We start from the raw sequence: 19,597 nt of genomic DNA, 5'->3' as shown, positions 1-19,597 counted from the left end.
AATAGGCTTGGCCTATAATTCCCTGCGGGTGCAAGTGGCAGCGTTGGCCTCCCTTCGTGGTAAAGTTGAAGGCGTGTCTTTAGCTGTTCATCCAGATGTGGCACGGTTTCTTAGTGGGGTGCTTCGGCTCCGGCCTTCCGTGCGAGTACGCTGTCCAGCTTGGAACCTGGGGCTAGTTTTGAAGGCCCTGCAGGCTTCTCCTTTTGAGCCGCTTCGGCGAGCATCGGAGAAAGATTTGACACTAAAGGCCGTTTTTGTTGTGGCCATTACTTCGGCGAGACGGGTGTCAGAGCTCCAGGCGCTGTCCTGTAGAGACCCATTTCTGCAATTCTCAGAGTCTGGGATCACGGTTCAGACCGTGCCTTCCTTCATGCCTAAGGTGATTTCAGCGTTTCACCTAAACCAGCCTATTTTCTTGCCTTCCTTTGATAAGGAGGAGCTTCCAGAATCTTTTGGGCAGTTGCACCTGTTGAATGTGCGCAGGACTCTGCTGCAGTATCTGCGAGTTACTATCTCTTTCAGGATCTATGATCATCAGTTTGTTTTGCTATCAGGTCCTTGCAGAGGGTCTCCAGCGTCTAAAGCCACTATTGCCCGCTGGCTCAAAGAAACTATCTTTTCAGCTTATCTGCTTGCCGGCCGGTCTCCTCCTGTAGCCTTTAAGGCGCATTCTACCAGAGCGATTTCTTCCTCTTGGGCTGAAACTGGAGCACTCTCTCGTCAAGAGATATGCAGTGCAGCAACATGAGCTTCTAAGCTCTCTTTTGCCCGACATTACAGGCTGGATGTGGCTGCTAGGAGGGATGCGCGTTTTGGAGCACAAGTGCTAGCGCCTGGTGTGACCTGTTCCCACCCTATATAGGGATTGCTTTGTTACATCCCATACGTAATGGCTTCATCTGCTTGATGACAAGGAAGGGAAAATTAGGTTCTTATCTTGGTAATTTTCTTTCCTTTAGTCATAGCAGATGAAGCCATGAGCTCTCCCTGTATGATTGTCTGTATGCTGTGAATCTGTTTCAGGTTCTGTTCTTGTTTCCTGAAGTTCCTTCCTTGGGAGAAAGTTGGAAAACAGGATTCATGTTCACTTATAGGAGGATGAGTCCATTCCCTCCAGTTTATGTTTTGGAGGATGAGTTTATTCCCTCCAGGAGGTTGCGTGTATCCCCTCCAGTTATACAATAAGGAGGACGAGCTTATTCCCTCCAGGAGGATGTGTTCATTCCCTCCTTTTGAGTTCATGCCCTTGTTAAGGGGCCATCGTTCGCTGTGAGGAAAGTTCATGTTATTCCCATTGCGGTTTGCCATACTGCTTTGGAAGCTTCAAATACTGAAGAGGCAGTGGAGCTGGCTGGCCATGAGGCACTGTGAAAAGTTGAGTGCTCTCTATCTCCCCCTGCTGGTTGATGGACACAACCCATACGTAATGGCTTCATCTGCTATGACTAAAGGAAAGAAAATTACCAAGGTAAGAACCTAATTTTCCCATATATTTTACGCTGCTGACCGCCTTTACCACATTCTCTGGCAACGAATTCCAGAGTTTAATTACACGTTGAGTGAAGAAAAAGTTTCTCCGATTTGTATTAAATTTACTACTTTGTAGCTTCATCGCATGCCTCATAGTCCTAGTATTTTTGGAAAGAGTAAACAAACGATTCACGTCTACCCATTCCACTCCACTCATTATTTTATAGACCTCTATCATATCTCCCCTCAGCCGTCTTTTCTCCAAGCTGAGGAGCCCCAGCCACTTTAGCCTTTCCTCATAGGGAAGTCGTCCCATCCACTTTATCATTTTCGTCGCCCTTCTCTGCACCTTTTCTAATTCCACTAAATCTTTTTTTAGATGCGGCGACCAGAATAGAACACAATATTCGAGGTGCGGTCGCACCATGGACCGATACAAAGACATTATAACATCCTCACTTTTGTTTTCCATTCCTTTCCTAATAAAACCTAACATTCTATTTGCTTTCTTAGCCGCCACAGCACACTGAATAGAAGGTTTCAACGTATCATCAACGACGACACCTAGATCTCTTTCTTGGTTGGTGTCTCCTAACGTGCAACCTTGCATTACGCAGCTATAGTTCGTAATGGGCTGTGTTCTATCATAGGGCCAACAAAGGGTGACATAGGACCATTCATGACGTGGGTGGATACAAAAACACATCTTGCACTTTGTCCCCATAGTCACTCAGCAAAACCATATCAAAGTGATTTTTATATCGAGCGAATGTGAGCTGCCTGTCCTCACCTAATTTTTTTCTTCTTTCCTCCATTCCAGTTCCAGCACCGCCAGTGGTACTGGGACAGGCGGAGCTTGTGCCTCTGTCAGTACCAGGACTTGTCAAAGTGCAACCAGCAAAGGGAGGCGGAGGGAAAGCTACTACCAGGGCCGGTGCAGGGTCCATATGCAAGGCTGAGACGAAGAGCATAGTTCCGGCTCCCGGACCACCAGCCCCTTGCGTTCAAGAAATAGATGTGAGTTGAGTGCATGCTGCAGAGCAGGAGAGGGAAGCCCACCACGGCTGTTAAATAAATGCCTGCTGAGTCGGCATGTGCACAAAAGCTGTTCTTTGCAGTCTTGGCCACTAGGAGGTGCTGCAGTGCTGAGCCTGACTCTTTGGAACGGAAGGGAGCCTCCTGGGTCCCTTCACAATTGCTCCGAAGCAGGGCTGTGGAATCAGAGTCGGTAAAAACGTACCAAATCTGACTGCAGCTTCAAAATAAAAAAATTATGACATTACAATATATGGTATATTTATCATTTTATACATTTTTGTCCTGGATCTAAAGTACTAGTACGTATGTTATATTTACCAGTACTTTTAATTTTAAGTCTAATATTAGGAGTTGGAGTTGAAGGTTTGGTGTACCAACTCCACAGCCCTGCTGCAAAGGCACGGGACCCCTTATCCCTCTCCGAACCCACGTGTCATCTTTAGACACTGCACACAGGCCACAGTAGATAAAGATTGTCACAGCCATGTGCTTTCACCCTGAGGGTCTGGATTGGGATTGTAGGAAAGGAAAGTGTTTTCCTCCCTTCCCCTGCCCTCCGAGCTGACTTGCTCTGTCTGTTCGGCAGGAGAAGAAACTGAAGCGACAGCAGCGAATGATAAAAAACCGGGAGTCAGCATGTCAATCCCGCCGGAGGAAGAAGGAGTACCTACAGGGCCTGGAGAGCCGGCTGCAGGAGGCCCTGTGTGAGAACGAGAAACTGCGCAGGGAGAACGCCTTGCTTAGGAAGAGACTGGAGGGAGTGCTGATAGAGGTGAGAGCTCATTGATTTGTTTCCCAGGGGAGGAAAGGATACCTATGGGAGCCCCAAAGAGCAGGCCAGAGGAGGCGCTGTGTGGTCTGAAGTTTGCCTCAGTGAATAAAATAGTGGTGTGTGTGTGCAATGGGATATCTCAGGTTCTAGTGTAACCGTCTCTTCTCTCTGCAGAACACAGACCTGAAGTTTGGCTCAGGGAACAGGAAGGTGGTCTGTTTAATGGTCCTGCTGCTCTTCATTGCTTTTAATTTTGGGCCAGTTAGGTAAGAGGACTGACTTGCTTCTGAAACTCAAGGCTCTCTCCTTATTCTGCCCACTACTGGCCTCTCACTGCTAGAGAGAAAGGAGGGAAAAAGCGTGATAAACAGATCCCTTCCTCTCTTTCTCTCTTAGGGGTAGATGCATCAAGCAAACGTAAAAAAATCAAAATCGTTAAAGGCCCTAACGATTTTTAAAAAACGAAGAATGCACCAAAAAAAAAAGTCACACATGCTCAGATCGGTATAGAAACGTACAATGTATCAAAGAATCACAATACACATCGTTAATCGGCCCCCAAATCATGCGCAGAGCAGCCAAGCGTTATGTTAGCTGCTCTGCGCATGCCACAAACAGTCAAAACACAGTCAAATCACAAGCACATGGCTCCCAAATCAAAACAAAAAGAAAAAAAAAGGGTCGGGAGGGGGCAAGGGCGCTCATCAGGAGAGTCCTGTACAGACGGCCTTGCCCCCCCCCCCCCCCCCCCCGCTGCTCCCCACTTTCCGCCGCTCCCCCCACCCCGAAAAAGCAAAATTCAAGCAGCCCTGCTCCCCACTTTCCGCCGCTCCCCCCACCCCTAAAAGCAAAATTCGAGCAGCTCCTGCCCCCCTCCCTTCCTCACTACTCTCTCACCTCAGCTCCGCCTCCCGACATCCTCCGTCCTGTGCCCCGCCCCCTTTTGGGGTCGTCGCCGCCATTCCCCTCCTCCATCGGGCCCCCCTCCCTCTTACCGGGCCCGTGCAGCGCCTCTCTCCTCTGTCCGAAGGCGCTGCACGGGCAAGAAGAAAGCCTGATGCCTGCCTTCGCCCAGCTTCGATGGCGCGTCTTTCTCCTGCTGGGCCCGCCCCTGTCTGACGTCAGTAACCTACTTAGGTAACCGACGTCAGACAGGGGCGGGCCCAGCAGGAGAAAGACGCGCCATCGAAGCTGGGCGAAGGCAGGCATCAGGCTTTCTTCTTGCCCGTGCAGCGCCTTCGGACAGAGGAGAGAGGCACTGCACGGGCCCGGTAAGAGGGAGGGGGCCCGATGGAGGAGGGGAATGGCGGCGACGACCCCAAAAGGGGGCGGGGCACAGGACGGAGGATGTCGGGAGGCGGAGCTGAGGTGAGAGAGTAGTGAGGAAGGGCGGGGGGCAGGGGCTGCTCGAATTTTGCTTTTTCGGGGTGGGGGGAGCGGCGGAAAGTGGGGAGCAGCGGGGGGGGGGGCAAGGCCGTCCATACAGGACGCTCCTGATGAGCGCCCTTGCCCCCTCCCGACCCTTTTTTTTAATTTTTTTTTATTTATGTTTTTCTGACGTCCTTTGGACCAATCACAGCGCTTTTAGCTCTGCTAATGCGCTGGGATTGGCTCAAAGTTTGTTTATTTTTTCTCTTAATGATTTTTCCTGGCACAGAGCTGTCCTAACGAGTGGTCCAGACCTGTCGTTAGTTTTCCTGCCTTTTTCCTGCGTAAAGGCAATCGGAAAAGGTTAGTGCATGTCGTTTCAATGGGGTTTTCACACTAATTGCTCATCTCCATTCCGTTTTCGTTAGCTGCTGGCTTCCTCGGTAAAAGCCCTTTGATGCATGCAACGGATCAAATTTTCCTCGTTGGAGAGTCATTAAAGGCTCATTTAGCTTTAGTGCATCTGCCCCTCAGATCCTTGCCTTTCCACTCTCTGTCTCTGTTATCCTGTGGTATCACAGTTTTGCCTCAGTAATCATCACATTGCTTTAAGTTGCTATAAATACATTGCACTTTGATTTTAATGTATGTTTCATTCATGATTCCAGTTGAATTTATGCTCGGTTATTATTGTGTATGTTTGTTTTTTAACTTGATTTGTCTTAACATTATTATTTTACATTTTATAATTCTGTGTCTCTTTTATTACAGTTTTTTTTAGTATAATTATCATTTGGTTAATGTTTATAATTAAGTTTATTTGTTTTTATATGTGTTATAATTTTTTTTTTTTTACTGATTTTATAATTTGTTATGTAAATTTTGCTTCTGATGCAGCTTATAACTGGGTGAAACGCGGCCATGTCGGGTGGTTTTATTTTACCTCCAAGTTTGCAACATTAAATTGATTCAGAAATACCATATGTCTGTCAGCATTTGTGATCTGCTGGGTTTCTATCATGCTTTTTCCTCCATCGTTCCCAGTATAAGTGACCGGAAGACTGAGCTTCTGAAGCCAGAAACCTTGTACAGCAGCAGACACCTCCTAGAGTTCAAAGAGCATCAGAGAGAAGAGAGAGCTTATGAAGAGGCACCACGAGACAGTGGCCAGAGGCTCCGGTTCAGGTACAGCATTCCCCCTCCCCCGCCCAGGTAGCTATGTGGGTGTCTCGTGTTATTAAATCTGAAAAGCACAGACAGCTCCGGATAGCAGGCAGAAGACTGATAAAATCTGACCATGGTAGTCATAGGCAGACCAGGAATGCGTTCTCTCCCCGGGAATTGTTTCCGTGACTCCCTAGGAACCCCTAAGGAATGCAGCTTTTGAAAAGTAGCGAAGCGTAGGGAACGATCCGATAACGCCCTCATCCCTTTTCAGGTGTCAACCAGAGGAGAAACCGGTCCAGAGATGGGGGCTCAAAAACTGTAGGTAGTGAAAAGTCAAGTGCAACTTGGAACCAAAGAATGAACTGCCCTCCTGGGTTAGACCATCTAACCCAGTATCATGTTTTCATTAGTGGCCAGTCCAGGTCACAAGTACCTGGTAGAGTCTCAAAAAGTAGCAACATTTCATCCTACCAACCCCAGGGATAAGGAAGGAGTGGCTTTTTCCCAGATCTGCCTTAATGATTTATGGACTTTTCCGCCACGAATTTGGCCCAACCTTTTTTTAAACCCAGCTACATTAACTGCTTTTATGTTTTGCTCCAGCAAAAAGAGTTCCAGTGCTTAGCAATACGTTGAGTGAAAAAAATATTTTCTCCTGTTTGTTTTAAATATGTCACAAGGTAACTTCAGGGAGTGTCCCCTGGTCCTAGTATTATTTTAAAGTGTAAAAAATCAAGTCACATTTACCCTTTCAACTCATAAGTACATAAGTACATAAGTAGTGCCATACTGGGAAAGACCAAAGGTCCATCTAGCCCAGCATCCTGTCACCGACAGTGGCCAATCCAGGTCAAGGGCACCTGGCACGCTCCCCAAACGTAAAAACATTCCAGACAAGTTATACCTAAAAATGCGGAATTTTTCCAAGTCCATTTAATAGCGGTCTATGGACTTGTCCTTTAGGAATCTATCTAACCCCTTTTTAAACTCCGCCAAGCTAACCGCCCGTACCACGCTCTCCGGCAACGAATTCCAGAGTCCAATTACACGTTGGGTGAAGAAAAATTTTCTCCGATTCGTTTTAAATTTACCACACTGTATTGTATAGGCCTCTATCATTTTTAGATTGTAAGCTCTATTGAGCAGGGACTGTCTCTCTATGTCAGGTGTTCAGCGCTGCGTGCGTCTGGTAGCACTATACAAATGTTAATAATAATAATAATAATAATAATATCATATGTCCCCTCAGCCATCTCTTCTCCAAGCTGAAGAGCCCCAGCCGCTTTAGCCTTTCCTCATAAGGAAGTCATCCCATCCCCTTTATCATTTTCGTTTCCCTTCTCTGTACATTTTCTAGTTCCACTGTATCTTTTCTGAGACGTGGTGACCAGATTAGTATACAGTGCTCAAGGTGCAGTCTCACCACAGAGCGATATGGAGGAATTATGATATTCCTAGTTGTATTCTCTACTTATTTCCTAATAACCCTTTAAGCTCAAGGTCAAAAGGCAGTGCTTTAACGTACATCAAGTTTTTTTACTGAAACTTCCAGCCTGCAGTGTCCTGTGCTTATCCAGCCAGCCCTTGTCACTCCCAGTGTGCAGTGCCTCCCTCCTACCCTTGTGCCAGTTTAGAGATGTCCAGCAGTCTGCTGACTAAATTTCTGCACTCTCCACAGGAACGTGACTGCCACCATTAGAGATGTGAAGGAGCTGGTGCTGAGGGACCTCGACCAGCTGTTCCTGTCCTCGGACTGTCGTCAGTTCAACCGCACGGAGTCGCTCAGGTGACGAAGTACAGTATAGGGGTTATGGTTAAGGGGCAGGAACAAAGACAGTGGAGCTGTGGCTAATATGGGTAAGAGGTGAGAGAGAGGTTAGTAGAGTTGTGGCTAGTGGTTGGGTGAGAATGTAGGGGGGCATAAGGGTAAAAGATGGGGGGAAGGCAGTGAGACTGGGGGGGTAACGCAAGTCTGAGCTAAGGATTATGGGTAGTATGACAGATTGGAGCAGAGCATTGTGGGTAGCATGATTGGTGCAGGACATTGTGGGTAGTATGTGGGAGGACCCTGTTGTGCAGGTAAGGTTGGAGGCTGGTCCCCTTGCTAAGCAGGATCAGGAATGCAGTTGGTGGACCTGATCGCTGCTCCCCCATGATCCTTATTTTATTTGTTCTTCCTGTTCCAGGCTTGCCGATGAGCTCAGTGGATGGGTACGACGTCATCAGATCGGCAGGAAGCCCCTGCGGGCCAGAAAGGAGCGAGCCATCAAGGTGAGGCTGGGTTGATAAGGGGAAAGTGTGTTTTTTGCCCACAGAGAATTATTACCCCCAGTATTTCTTGTGGGGGCAGGAAAGGGTGAGGGTTTGTCAGCTGACAGTGGATTAATACCCTAGTCTTTCATGTCTTCAGAAGGTGCAGCAGCAGAAGAAAACTCTGAGCCTCTCCCGCTTCCTGCCTGCACACTCTCAGAGGTACCCAGACAGGTGAGGCACTGATGGGAAGGTAAGGGGGGAAATCCTTACGTTCTGGCTTTTCATACTCTTATTTCTGCCCCAATGAGGCAGAGAGTAAACTGGAAAGTAGCAGCACTGATTTAATTGGCTCAGTTTTTCTGTTTTTTGTGATATAATCGGGTTTGCTTTCCTTTCAGGGGATCTTCTGGCCTTCTGCAGGTGTACCAGCGTTTGGACCAGACCTATGAAGACTTTATGGGGGCCATTGACCGGAGGGAGGATACCTTTTATGTGGTGTCTTTCAGGAGGGTGAGAACTCTGTCGCTCACTTTTACCCTGCCAGAGGCACATGTACAGATAATCCTACTACTGCCACCATCTGACTATATGACAGCCTAGAGTTCTAATTCCACCACCTCAAACATTTCAGTTCCCAAGTATATCTATTGAAGTCTCCTTTCTCTCTTTCTTTCCTGTCTCCCTCAGGACCATCTCCTGCTTCCCGCCATCAGCCACAACAAGACCACCCGACCCAAGATGTCTCTGGTGATGCCTGCAATGGCTCTTAATGGTAAGGTAAAGCTTAGCGCAGCCACCGCGCAATCATAGAAATACACATATCCTGTTTCTAAGCTGTGCCTCTGCCCTCATCTCTCACTGCCTCTACTAGCCAGACATTTTCTAGGTGTTTGTTTTAATAGCTTGGACTTTGGTTGGTGAGAGCGGAAATTAACGCTCATGGGCTTTACTTGGGGGAGTCTAGCACTGGGTCTGGTCTGTTCCTCGGTTCCCTCCCTGTTTCATAGATGTATTCCTGGGAGTCAGCTCCTGTGTTGCCCATGGAATGATTCTATCAGACTGAGAAAAAACAGGGGGTGGGAGGCCCTTTATAAAGCTAATGAGTGTGTAAAGAGGCACCATTCAGGGGCTCTAAGGGCCCCTTCCTCGGGGATCAGCAAGAGCCCTTTTCCTATCATAACATAAGAACAAAAGTGTTGCCATACTGGGACAGACCGAAGGTCCATCAAACCCAGTATTCTGTTTCCCAACAGTGGCCAATCCAGGTCACAAGTACCTGGCAAGATCCCAGAAGAATAAAATAGATTTTATGCTGCTTATCCTATAAGCAGTGGATTTTCCCGTCTATCTTAATAATGTCTTATGGACTTTTCTTTTAGGACAGTATCCAAACCCTTCTTAAACCCTGCTAAGCTAACTGCTTTTACCACATTCTCGTATTTCTGAGTCCTGTGTCCCCTCTGTTCTCTCTGCAGAAAGTGTTTACAACTCCTCACGTCACTACGAGGCGATGATGCAGATAGATTGTGAGGTGATGGACACCCGAGTGATTCAAATCAAGAGCTCCACTGTGCCACCATTCCTACGCCAGGAGCAGGGAGACAACCATACAGCCTCCACCACCTCAGCTTTCCACCGAGGGGTGAGACCCCATCGGGGGCCCCTCTCCAAGAGCAACTTCTCGCTGTTACTGGAGGAGGAGGAGGAGCATGGGGATGGAGAGGAGTAATGCCCCAATGACAGGATTAGGGGGGGCATTCCCCCCCTGTTGCCCCCCTCGGATTGCACAAAGGAGGGGAGTTCCACTTCAATTGTTTCCCTCCAACAGGGGTGGAGGGGGGCAGAAGACGTTAAGATACTTAGACACTGGTTCATGTGAAGTTTTTCTACGTAGCACTCTTTGCCCTTCAGATTGGGCATGGTCTTCAGTCAGGAAGGCAGGTTCTTCCAGGCAGCAGAGATTCAGAGCCACAGGCACCGGCAAACCAAAAGCCAGGACTCGAGGGGCCATCATCAGCTGCAAAACATCCAATGCCAGACTACACAGAAAACACATCCTGTGCTATGAAGGCTGGTGCCACTCAGCAGCATCTGGGAGTGTAAATGAACTAGCATCTGAGCAGCTACATACACGAGATCATTCTGACTCCCAGAAACTGCTGGTACCATTAACGAAAGCTTATAATCTCTTTCAAACAGCAAGTTGTATAAGTGAAATGAATGCAGGAGGGGCATTCTTGACTCTCTCAGCTTTGTGATTTGGGGGTGGATGGGCAGGGTAATAGGGCTAAATCTTTTTTAAAAAGCATTTTTTAATTTATTATTTGTGATATGAAATGGTTCCCTCACTATCCTCCCTCCTTCCAGTTCTTATTATGTCTTATCCCTTTTTCCTGGGTCTTTCTTCCTTTCTCTTTCCTCCCCTTTTTATTTTTATTTTTTTTCTTTTGCATTCTCTTCAGTATCCCTTTCCATGATTCCTATATATTCCCCCCTTTTCTTTCTCGTTTATATTTTCTCTTCTTTATCTTCATTTTCTCTCTACTCTGTATCCATTCCTTTTTCTCTTACGGGGTTTCTTTTTTTTTTTTCATGTCCTTCCCTCTCATTCCTTTGCAGCTCCTCTGCTCTTCCACTGTCTGCTCAGTATCTCTTATTTTTGTCTCCTTTGTATCTGTTCTTCATTCTGTATCCTTTTCTGTTATCCCCTTGTTTTTCCCATTTTCTTTCCTTCCGTATCTCATTCCTATGTATCTCTCTTCCCCTTATTGCTCTAAGTATCTCTTTCCCTGTCTCCTATGTATCTGTGTTCTATCTTTAGTGTCTTTTTCTTTTATCTTTTTCCTGTTTTTTTTCTTCAGTATCTCGTTCCTCTCTTCGCCTTTTTGCTCTTGGTATCTCGTTCCCTCTCTCCTGTGTATCTCTGTTCTCTCTTCAGTGTCATTTTCTGTTATCCCTTTGTTTTTCCTTTTTTTTCCTTCTGTATCTTTTTCTTTATGTTCTTCCTTCTTGTTCCTAAGTATCTGTCTTCCCTTTTCTTTATGCCTTCTGCTCATTATCTCCTTCCCTGTCTCCTATGTATCTCTCCTGTCCCCTTTCCCTGTATCTTTCCTTGCCTTTCCTTTTTTCTTACTTCCTTTTATATCTCTCCTCTCAGCTTTTCTTTCTGTCCTCGCATTTCTAGGATCGCTCCCCTCATGCCTTTGAAGCAAACGTCCTTGCTGCTCCCTTTCTGTATTTCTGCTTCTGTTGCCAGGAGGAATTTTCTAATTGATAGGATCAAGGCGCTTTATTAAAAGCCCACGCCAGATTCTGTACAAAAGAGAAGTGGAAAAGATGCAGGAAGCCGTGGGAGGTAGGAGAAGGGGTTAGCCAGAGCTTGTGTTTGTGTAATTATTCCTCTCGCGTCTCAGGAGGGAGGAGGATCTGAACGTAATGTGGAAGGTTTTATCATTTGTACTTTTTGTGGCTGAGAATATCGCTATTATAGCATTCACTGGTGGGGGGGGGGGGGATTAGAGTTTGTATGTTCAATAAATTTGGAAGGAGGGATCTGCGCTGGGTCTTCCTTTGGTCTTTGAGTGTGCATGCACAGCTGTGTGTGTGTGAGAGAGTGCAATGAGTGGGGATGTGCCAGAGAATTGTATAGGGATGCATATAAGTACATAAGTATTGCCACACTGGGACAGACCAAAGGTCCATCAAGCCCAGCATCCTGTTTCCAACAGTGGCCAATCCAGGTCACAAATACCTGGCAAGATACCCAAAAAGTACAAAACATTTTATGCTGCTTATCCCAGAAATAGAAGTGGATTTTCCCCAAGTCAATTTAATAATGGTCTATGGACTTTTCCTTTAAGAAGCCGTCCAGACCTTTTTTAAACCCCGCTAAGCTAACCACCTTTACCATATTCTCTGGCAACGAATTCCAGAGTTTAATTAGACTTGGAATTTGTTGCCAGAGAATGCGAGAGCTTTTGTTCGTGTGTGCACTCTGGTGTGTGAGACACAGAGCCTGTCCTCCGTGAGCTCTCGCAGCATGCTGTGTGTGTGTAGGTGTGTTGTGTGTATGTCTGTGATGACATTGTCTATGTGCTTGTGGCCTCTTACTGTGTTTGTTAACGACACCGTCCTCCTCACACTACAGCAGGTCACCGAAAGTTAGGTACCAGTTCTGCGTGCGATCGTTAAGTTACGTGCATAAGTGTTGGTTGCACACTGTACGGTATGCACTCACTGCGTGAATGCAAAGTTGTGAACACATGGGTGGGGCTTGTGAAGGTCCCACATTTACACACTCTGTGAGTGACACACTAAAGTACTGTATTTTGGCGTAACATTTATACCCGCTATTGACCTGGTGTAAGTGGGCATGCCTAAATCTTGCTATCTTAGTGCCCATGTATGCTAGTAGTTACTCAGAGTCCGGAAAAACAGGACCCCTTACCAGTGGTCGGCTGCCACTGCGCACTCCCCCTGGGCGCAGTGTCGTCCCCCCCCCCCCCGGTTCATCATCTCCAAACCAGGGGCGTAGCCACACCTCACGGTGGGAGGGGGCCAGAGCCCGAGGTTGGGAGCACATTTTGAGTGCCCCCCCCGGCCGCCTCGCCTTTCCGCTTCCCCTCACCGCCTCGTCGCTCCCCCCGTAAAAATAAATACCTTTGCTGGCGGGGGTTCCCAACCCCTTCCAGCCGAAGTCTTCAGCGCTGGTCTCCGGCGCGGCTGCGTTCACTGCCCTGCTCTTCTTTCTTCTTGCTCCTGTGCACGCTGACACTCCCAAAGGAAGAGCAAGAAGAAAGAAGAGCAGGGTAGCGAACGCAGCTGCGCCGGAGACCGGCGCTGAAGAAGGCTTCAGCTGGCGGGGGTTGAGGACCCCCCCACCAGCCAAACCAGGGGCCCAGATGAAATTTGCGGAGGCCCAGGCCCCCGTGGCCCCCCCGTTGTTACGCTGCTGCTCCAAACCCTGCACGTCCCCCTGCAGCATACACCCGTAGCGGACCGCCCTCAGTACACCGCTGCCCCTTACATAGTTTCAAAATACAGTACAGCCTTCATTGTCCAACCTTTGGTAATCCGACCGTCCAGCATGTCCGAAAGACACCCCCCCCCCCCACTGGAAACTCTCTATTGCCTCTCTATTGCCTTTGTTTTTGCATTGTTTGAGGGGTTTATGCAGTGTTTTCCATATTATCCGACTTTCCAGTTATCCGATAACGGGTCAGTCCTGTTTAGGTCGGGTAATCGAGATATGACCTTTGAAAAGACACTAGTGCAACCTTTATTAGGAAACTGTCTTAACAAACACTTTGTATTTTGTGTCGTATTTTGTCACAAAAATGTAATCGCAACTTTATCTTCTTCGCTAAATGCCATTTTGCTAAAACAAATCTTAACAGTCAGTTCCTGAGTGATGTTATTTTGAAACCAGGGATCATCCAGTTTTTACAGCATCTTGCAGTAACACCTGTAAAGAACAGGAATCACTTTTTATTTGGAAAAATGTTGGGGGTCCTGTTTTTTTTCCGGTCAGCATACAGTGGTGGAAATAAGTATTTGATCCCTTGCTGATTTTGTAAGTTTGCCCACTGACAAAGACATGAGCAGCCCATAATTGAAGGGTAGGTTATTGGTAACAGTGAGAGATAGCACATCACAAATTAAATCCGGAAAATCACATTGTGGAAAGTATATGAATTTATTTGCATTCTGCAGAGGGAAATAAGTATTTAATCCCTCTGGCAAACAAGACCTAATACTTGGTGGCAAAACCCTTGTTGGCAAGCACAGCGGTCAGACGTCTTCTGTAGTTGATGATGAGGTTTGCACACATGTCAGGAGGAATTTTGGTCCACTCCTCTTTGCAGATCATCTCTAAATCATTAAGAGTTCTGGGCTGTCGCTTGGCAACTCGCAGCTTCAGCTCCCTCCATAAGTTTTCAATGGGATTAAGGTCTGGTGACTGGCTAGGCCACTCCATGACCCTAATGTGCTTCTTCCTGAGCCACTCCTTTGTTGCCTTGGCTGTATGTTTTGGGTCATTGTCGTGCTGGAAGACCCAGCCACGACCCATTTTTAAGGCCCTGGCGGAGGGAAGGAGGTTGTCACTCAGAATTGTACGGTACATGGCCCCATCCATTCTCCCATTGATGCGGTGAAGTAGTCCTGTGCCCTTAGCAGAGAAACACCCCCAAAACATAACATTTCCACCTCCATGCTTGACAGTGGGGACGGTGTTCTTTGGGTCATAGGCAGCATTTCTCTTCCTCCAAACACGGCGAGTTGAGTTCATGCCAAAGAGCTCAATTTTTGTCTCATCTGACCACAGCACCTTCTCCCAATCACTCTCGGCATCATCCAGGTGTTCACTGGCAAACTTCAGACGGGCCGTCACATGTGCCTTCCGGAGCAGGGGGACCTTGCGGGCACTGCAGGATTGCAATCCGTTATGTCGTAATGTGTTACCAATTGTTTTCGTGGTGACAGTGGTCCCAGCTGCCTTGAGATCATTGACAAGTTCCCCCCTTGTAGTTGTAGGCTGATTTCTAACCTTCCTCATGATCAAGGATACCCCACGAGGTGAGATTTTGCGTGGAGCCCCAGATCTTTGTCGATTGACAGTCATTTTGTACTTCTTCCATTTTCTTACTATGGCACCAACAGTTGTCTCCTTCTCGCCCAGCGTCTTACTGATGGTTTTGTAGCCCATTCCAGCCTTGTGCAGGTGTATGATCTTGTCCCTGACATCCTTAGACAGCTCCTTGCTCTTGGCCATTTTGTAGAGGTTAGAGTCTGACTGATTCACTGAGTCTGTGGACAGGTGTCTTTCATACAGGTGACCATTGCCGACAGCTGTCTGTCATGCAGGTAACGAGTTGATTTGGAGCATCTACCTGGTCTGTAGGGGCCAGATCTCTTACTGGTTGGTGGGGGATCAAATACTTATTTCCCTCTGCAGAATGCAAATAAATTCATATACTTTCCACAATGTGATTTTCCGGATTTAATTTGTGATGTGCTATCTCTCACTGTTACCAATAACCTACCCTTCAATTATGGGCTGCTCATGTCTTTGTCAGTGGGCAAACTTACAAAATCAGCAAGGGATCAAATACTTATTTCCACCACTGTATATAAGGGAATCTGAGCGCCCAGACGCTGTTCTAGAAATTAGCGCATCTTGACCAGTGGCATATTTATTCCAGGTGGGTGTGTTGTGTACGCACCCCCGTCGGACTGCCCCCACCCTTACCCCGGCCCGTGCCTTGAAATCATCACCCGGATAGTGGCAGCAGCACTCTTAGGCTGCCTGTGGTCTGCACCAAGACTTTCTTTGTGAACCGTCCCGCCCCTTCTGATGCAACTTCCTGTTTTGTGAAGGGCAGGACAGTTCAGAGAGGAAGCCCCGGTGCAGGCCACAGGCAGCCTATGAGTGCCGCTGTCCGGGCAAAGACGATCACAGCAGGTGATTTTAAGGTACAGGAGGGGAGGCACACCCCCTGTTAAAAATTTCTGCCTACGCCTCTAATCTTGATGCCTAATGTTTGGTTCCCTTTATAGAACTGACCCCGTCCGTAGGTTCTTGATGGATAATTTGGGTGCGATCCAGAGAAGCGCACGCAACCTAAATTGATTAACGAGCCAATTAACAATAATTGCAAGGTGACAATTATCGACATTAATCAGCACCAATTATGGATTGGGCGAACATCTGCTTGTGGTGCGCACTTTTCTAAAAGCCTGGATATCCTCGACTCGTAGCATAGAACCCAAAAATGGGAGGGGCAGGGGCGTTCTCAGATGCATGCAGTGTTACAGAATTCCAGGGATCTGCGCACGACTCGCGTGTCAGGATTTACACCAGGCTCGTGTAAGTTCTCACATCCACAGTTGGACATGGGAATCCCGGCTAGGCCCACTTCTGTAAAGGGCGCTCATGCCAGAGCGCTGAATTTTTCCCTGTGCCTATTTCTCATTGCTATTTACTGAATCCGGGGCCCTAAGTCAGCTTTTCTTGGCCTTGTTGCTGCTATGCCCAGAGCGGGTGTGGAAGTGGACGCGAGAAAGAGGTGTGGTCCTCTCCTGAGACGGCACCACTTACTATGTGCACATGTAACATCCCACGAGCACTTTCGGATCGAGTTTACCCGTGCTGGCTTAGTCCAAAATGTAGTCTCTGCATCCACAACCCTGGCCTGTTGACACACCTGAGGCAGCTGGGCCCAGGCTTTCTGTAGGGCAGTGCTAGGAGTGAGTTCTTGGTGGCCCTTTTGAATACTGGAGAACCCCCGAGGGAAATGTCTACCAGGTTGTCTCATAAATATATGAGTTCTTCATGTCCTGCACCCTCCAGACAGAGAAATAAGAAGCCATAGGATTCTGGCCCAAGCCCTGCCTACAGGCAATATCTCTCTGCACTTGCAGGCCCTCTGGATCTATCCTGGACGCCATCGGGGCATAATCCTACCCATAGCCAAAGTTGGAGGCGTGGGCTACACACAAGCCACCCTTATCTGTGGCAAAGCTGACATCCAACTGACCTTCCAGACCAGGGGTCCAGCAGGAAGTGGATCCTGGCCCTCCAGGTGGCCAGCAAGCGGCATTGGAGGTCAACACAGGCAGCACTGAAGCTCTAAAGACCTTGTTGAAGTAGAATGAGCTGTTGTAGACCAGGTGCTCAGTTCCTAGCCAGCTACAGGGCAGGGCCTGGGTACAGCTGGAGTGGCCTGCAGGGTATGGAACAGCCATCCTGAGGGCTAGTCCTTGCTGATCCTCCCCTATCTCCTTTCGGGGGCTAGCCCTGAACCCAACCCCCATCACGGTGAGGCATTTGTCTCTCTGACCCCTCTACCTTCTCTCCCCCACCATCCCGTCTTCAGTCCCTAACCCTTTCCTCTTCCTGGAAGTTTTCCAGTTTTTGAAACTCCAACAGGCTACTCCCAGAAAGCTCAATAGTCAAGTAAATGGTGTTTTAATAAATAAAGCTATATTAAAAAGGGTAAAAAGTGTCAATAAAATTATATATATAAAAAGTAAACAGTGTCTTTAATAAAGCTTAGCGCGCACTAGCGGACATTAGCATACGCTACGCTTTAGTGAAAGGGCCCCTGAATAAATAAAGTTATATAAAAAAGAAGTTTTTTTTTAAATATATAAAAAGTAAACCCCGGATTCTATATATCACACCTAGTTTTCTATGCTGAAATCCAAGCATATTCTATAACAACATGGGTAACTTAATTTGTTTAACAATAATAGCGTTGATAACAGGTCTTAACAAGCAATAATGAGTGCTAATTGGCAATAATTAGAATTTATGCACAGTATTTTATAACACACCGCCTAAATTCTAATGCGCACAGCCAAAGAAGGGGCATAGTTATGGGCAGAAAAAGGGGCATTTTGTGGATGTTCCAAAATTTATGCGCACTGTTATACGCCCCTGTGCACCTAAGTCTATGCGCAGGCATTTATGCCACATTTCCCTTGGTGTAAATAGATGTGCATAGGTTTAAGCAATGTGATATCAACTAAACATTCTATATACTATGCCTAAATATAGGTGCCGTTTACAGAATATGCTTAGGTGAAAATTTATTCCGTGCTGAGTGTTCAGTGTCTTAATAAATAGTTATATGAAAAAGGTAAGCAGTGTCTTAATAAAGTTATATAATAAGTAAAGTGTCTTAATAAAGTTATATGAAAAAAGGTAAGCAGTCTTAATAAAGTTATACAATAAGTAGTGTCTTAATAAATAGTTATATGAAAAAAAGGTAAGTAGTGTCTTAATAAAGTTATATAATAAGTAAAGTGTCTTAATAAATAAAGTTATATGAAAAAAGGTAAGTAGTGTTTTAATAAAGTTATATAAGTAAAGTGTCTTAAATAGTTATATGAAAAAGGTAAGCAGTGTCTTAAAAAGTTATATAATAAGTAAAGTGTCTTAATAAAGTTATATGAAAAAGGTAAGCAGTGTCTAAATAAAGTTACATAATAAGTAATGTTTCTTAATAAATAAAGTTATATGAAAAAAGGTAAGCAGTCTTAATAAAGTTATATAACTAAAGTGTCTTAATAAATAGTTATATGAAAAAGGTAAGCAGTGTCTTAATAAAGTTACATAATAAGTAAAGTGTCTTAATAAATAAAGTTATATGAAAAAAGGTAAGTAGTGTTTTAATAAAGTTATATAAGTAAAGTGGCTTAAATAGTTATGAAAAAGATAAGCAGTGTCTTAAAAAGTTATATAATAAGTAAAGTGTCTTAATAAAGTTACATAAAAAAGGTAAGCAGTGTCTTAATGTATATAATAAGTAGTGTCTTAATAAAGTTATATGAAAAAAGGTAAGCAGTGTCTTAATAAAGTTATATAAAAGTGTCTTAATAAAAGTGTCTTAATAAAATAAAGTTATATGAAAAAAATGTAAGCAGCGTCTTAATAAAGTTATCCTATATAATAAAACGCACCTCCAACATTCTGAAGCTGACTGCATGGCTGAGGCATTCCTGCTCTCTATATCCATCTCCTGAATTGACATCACATACTTCCGGGTTCGTCACAAGCAGAAGTGACCAACCACACAAGGTTTCTCGGCTTCAGAATGTTGGAGGTGCATTCTATTAAATAGGATTGGTCAGTTCCTTGAAGCACAGCCAGAGCTCAGTGTCCTGCACAGTAACGTTCAGACACAAGAGAGAGGGGGGGGGGGGGGGGGGGGAGAGGCCTGACACCAGAGACGGGGGGAGGTATCTCTGACGCACACACTCTCTCTCTCTCTCTCTCTCTCTCTCTCACAGTCAATGTCTTTCTCTCACTCTCACACACTGTCACACTCTATGTCTCACACTATATCACATTCACTCTCTATGTGTCACACAGTCACTCACACACTCTCTTGGTCTCATACACTCAGTCTCACAGAGAGTCTGTGTCTCACACACACTGTCTTTTGCACACACTCTCTCTCTCGCACACACTGTATCTGTGTGAAACACATTCTCCGAGGACAGGCTGCTTGTTCTCACGACTGGGTTGACGTCCACGGCAGCCCCTCAAACCGGAGTAAAAATCTTGCGGGAGGTCCCGCACGCAGGGCACGCCCACCGCACAAGCGCGGCCGTCTTCCCGCCCGTGCGCGACCGTTCCCGCTCAGTTTTTTGCTTTCCGCACTGGAGAGAGACACGTCTTCATCCCTCTTTGTCAGCCCTGGAAAACCGATTTGCGGCCTAGTCCGCGCTTTATTTCTTGTTGTTGCGCCTTTTTCGTTAAAAAAAAAAAAAAAAAGTTTCTTTTTCCTTCCCCTCGTCGTGTTTAGTCGCGGGGTTGCCTCGTCGTGGCCTTGTGGCCACGCGGTCATCTCTTTTTCTTTTCAGGTGTGCTTTTCACTGCCACCATCGACGATTTTAATTTTGCTGACGCGATTTTTCCGTCGATGTCCTCGAAGGTCCCGAGCGGATTCAGAAAGTGTGGTCGGTGTGGCCGGCAGATCTCGCAGACCGATCCTCACGCTTGGTGCCTCCAGTGCCTCAGCC

At 46.5% G+C, this 19,597-nt stretch overlaps 1 protein-coding gene across 3 annotated transcripts in view; it reads left to right on the top strand.

The window, feature by feature from the left end:
- ATF6B (activating transcription factor 6 beta) overlaps window positions 1-19,363 on the top strand; it is a 64,643-nt gene extending 45,280 nt beyond the window's left edge. For 2 of the 3 annotated variants that reach the window (XM_030197299.1, XM_030197300.1), the window contains 10 exons: window positions 2,291-2,487; window positions 3,095-3,280; window positions 3,455-3,546; window positions 5,693-5,833; window positions 7,494-7,601; window positions 8,002-8,086; window positions 8,226-8,299; window positions 8,467-8,578; window positions 8,756-8,840; window positions 9,544-11,568. In XM_030197299.1, coding sequence (XP_030053159.1) covers window positions 2,291-2,487; window positions 3,095-3,280; window positions 3,455-3,546; window positions 5,693-5,833; window positions 7,494-7,601; window positions 8,002-8,086; window positions 8,226-8,299; window positions 8,467-8,578; window positions 8,756-8,840; window positions 9,544-9,797 — 1,334 coding nt within the window. In that variant the 3' untranslated portion in view covers window positions 9,798-11,568. Of the gene's footprint in view, window positions 1-2,290; window positions 2,488-3,094; window positions 3,281-3,454; window positions 3,547-5,692; window positions 5,834-7,493; window positions 7,602-8,001; window positions 8,087-8,225; window positions 8,300-8,466; window positions 8,579-8,755; window positions 8,841-9,543; window positions 11,569-19,350 lie in introns of those variants that run through there. The other variant, XR_003941511.1, reaches the window with a different exon arrangement.
- The last annotated feature ends 234 nt before the right edge of the window (window positions 19,364-19,597 follow it).

The sequence above is a fragment of the Microcaecilia unicolor genome, chromosome 3, assembly GCF_901765095.1.
Source record: "Microcaecilia unicolor chromosome 3, aMicUni1.1, whole genome shotgun sequence".
NCBI lineage: Eukaryota > Metazoa > Chordata > Amphibia > Gymnophiona > Siphonopidae > Microcaecilia > Microcaecilia unicolor.
This window is presented reverse-complemented; position numbering and strand designations above follow the sequence as displayed.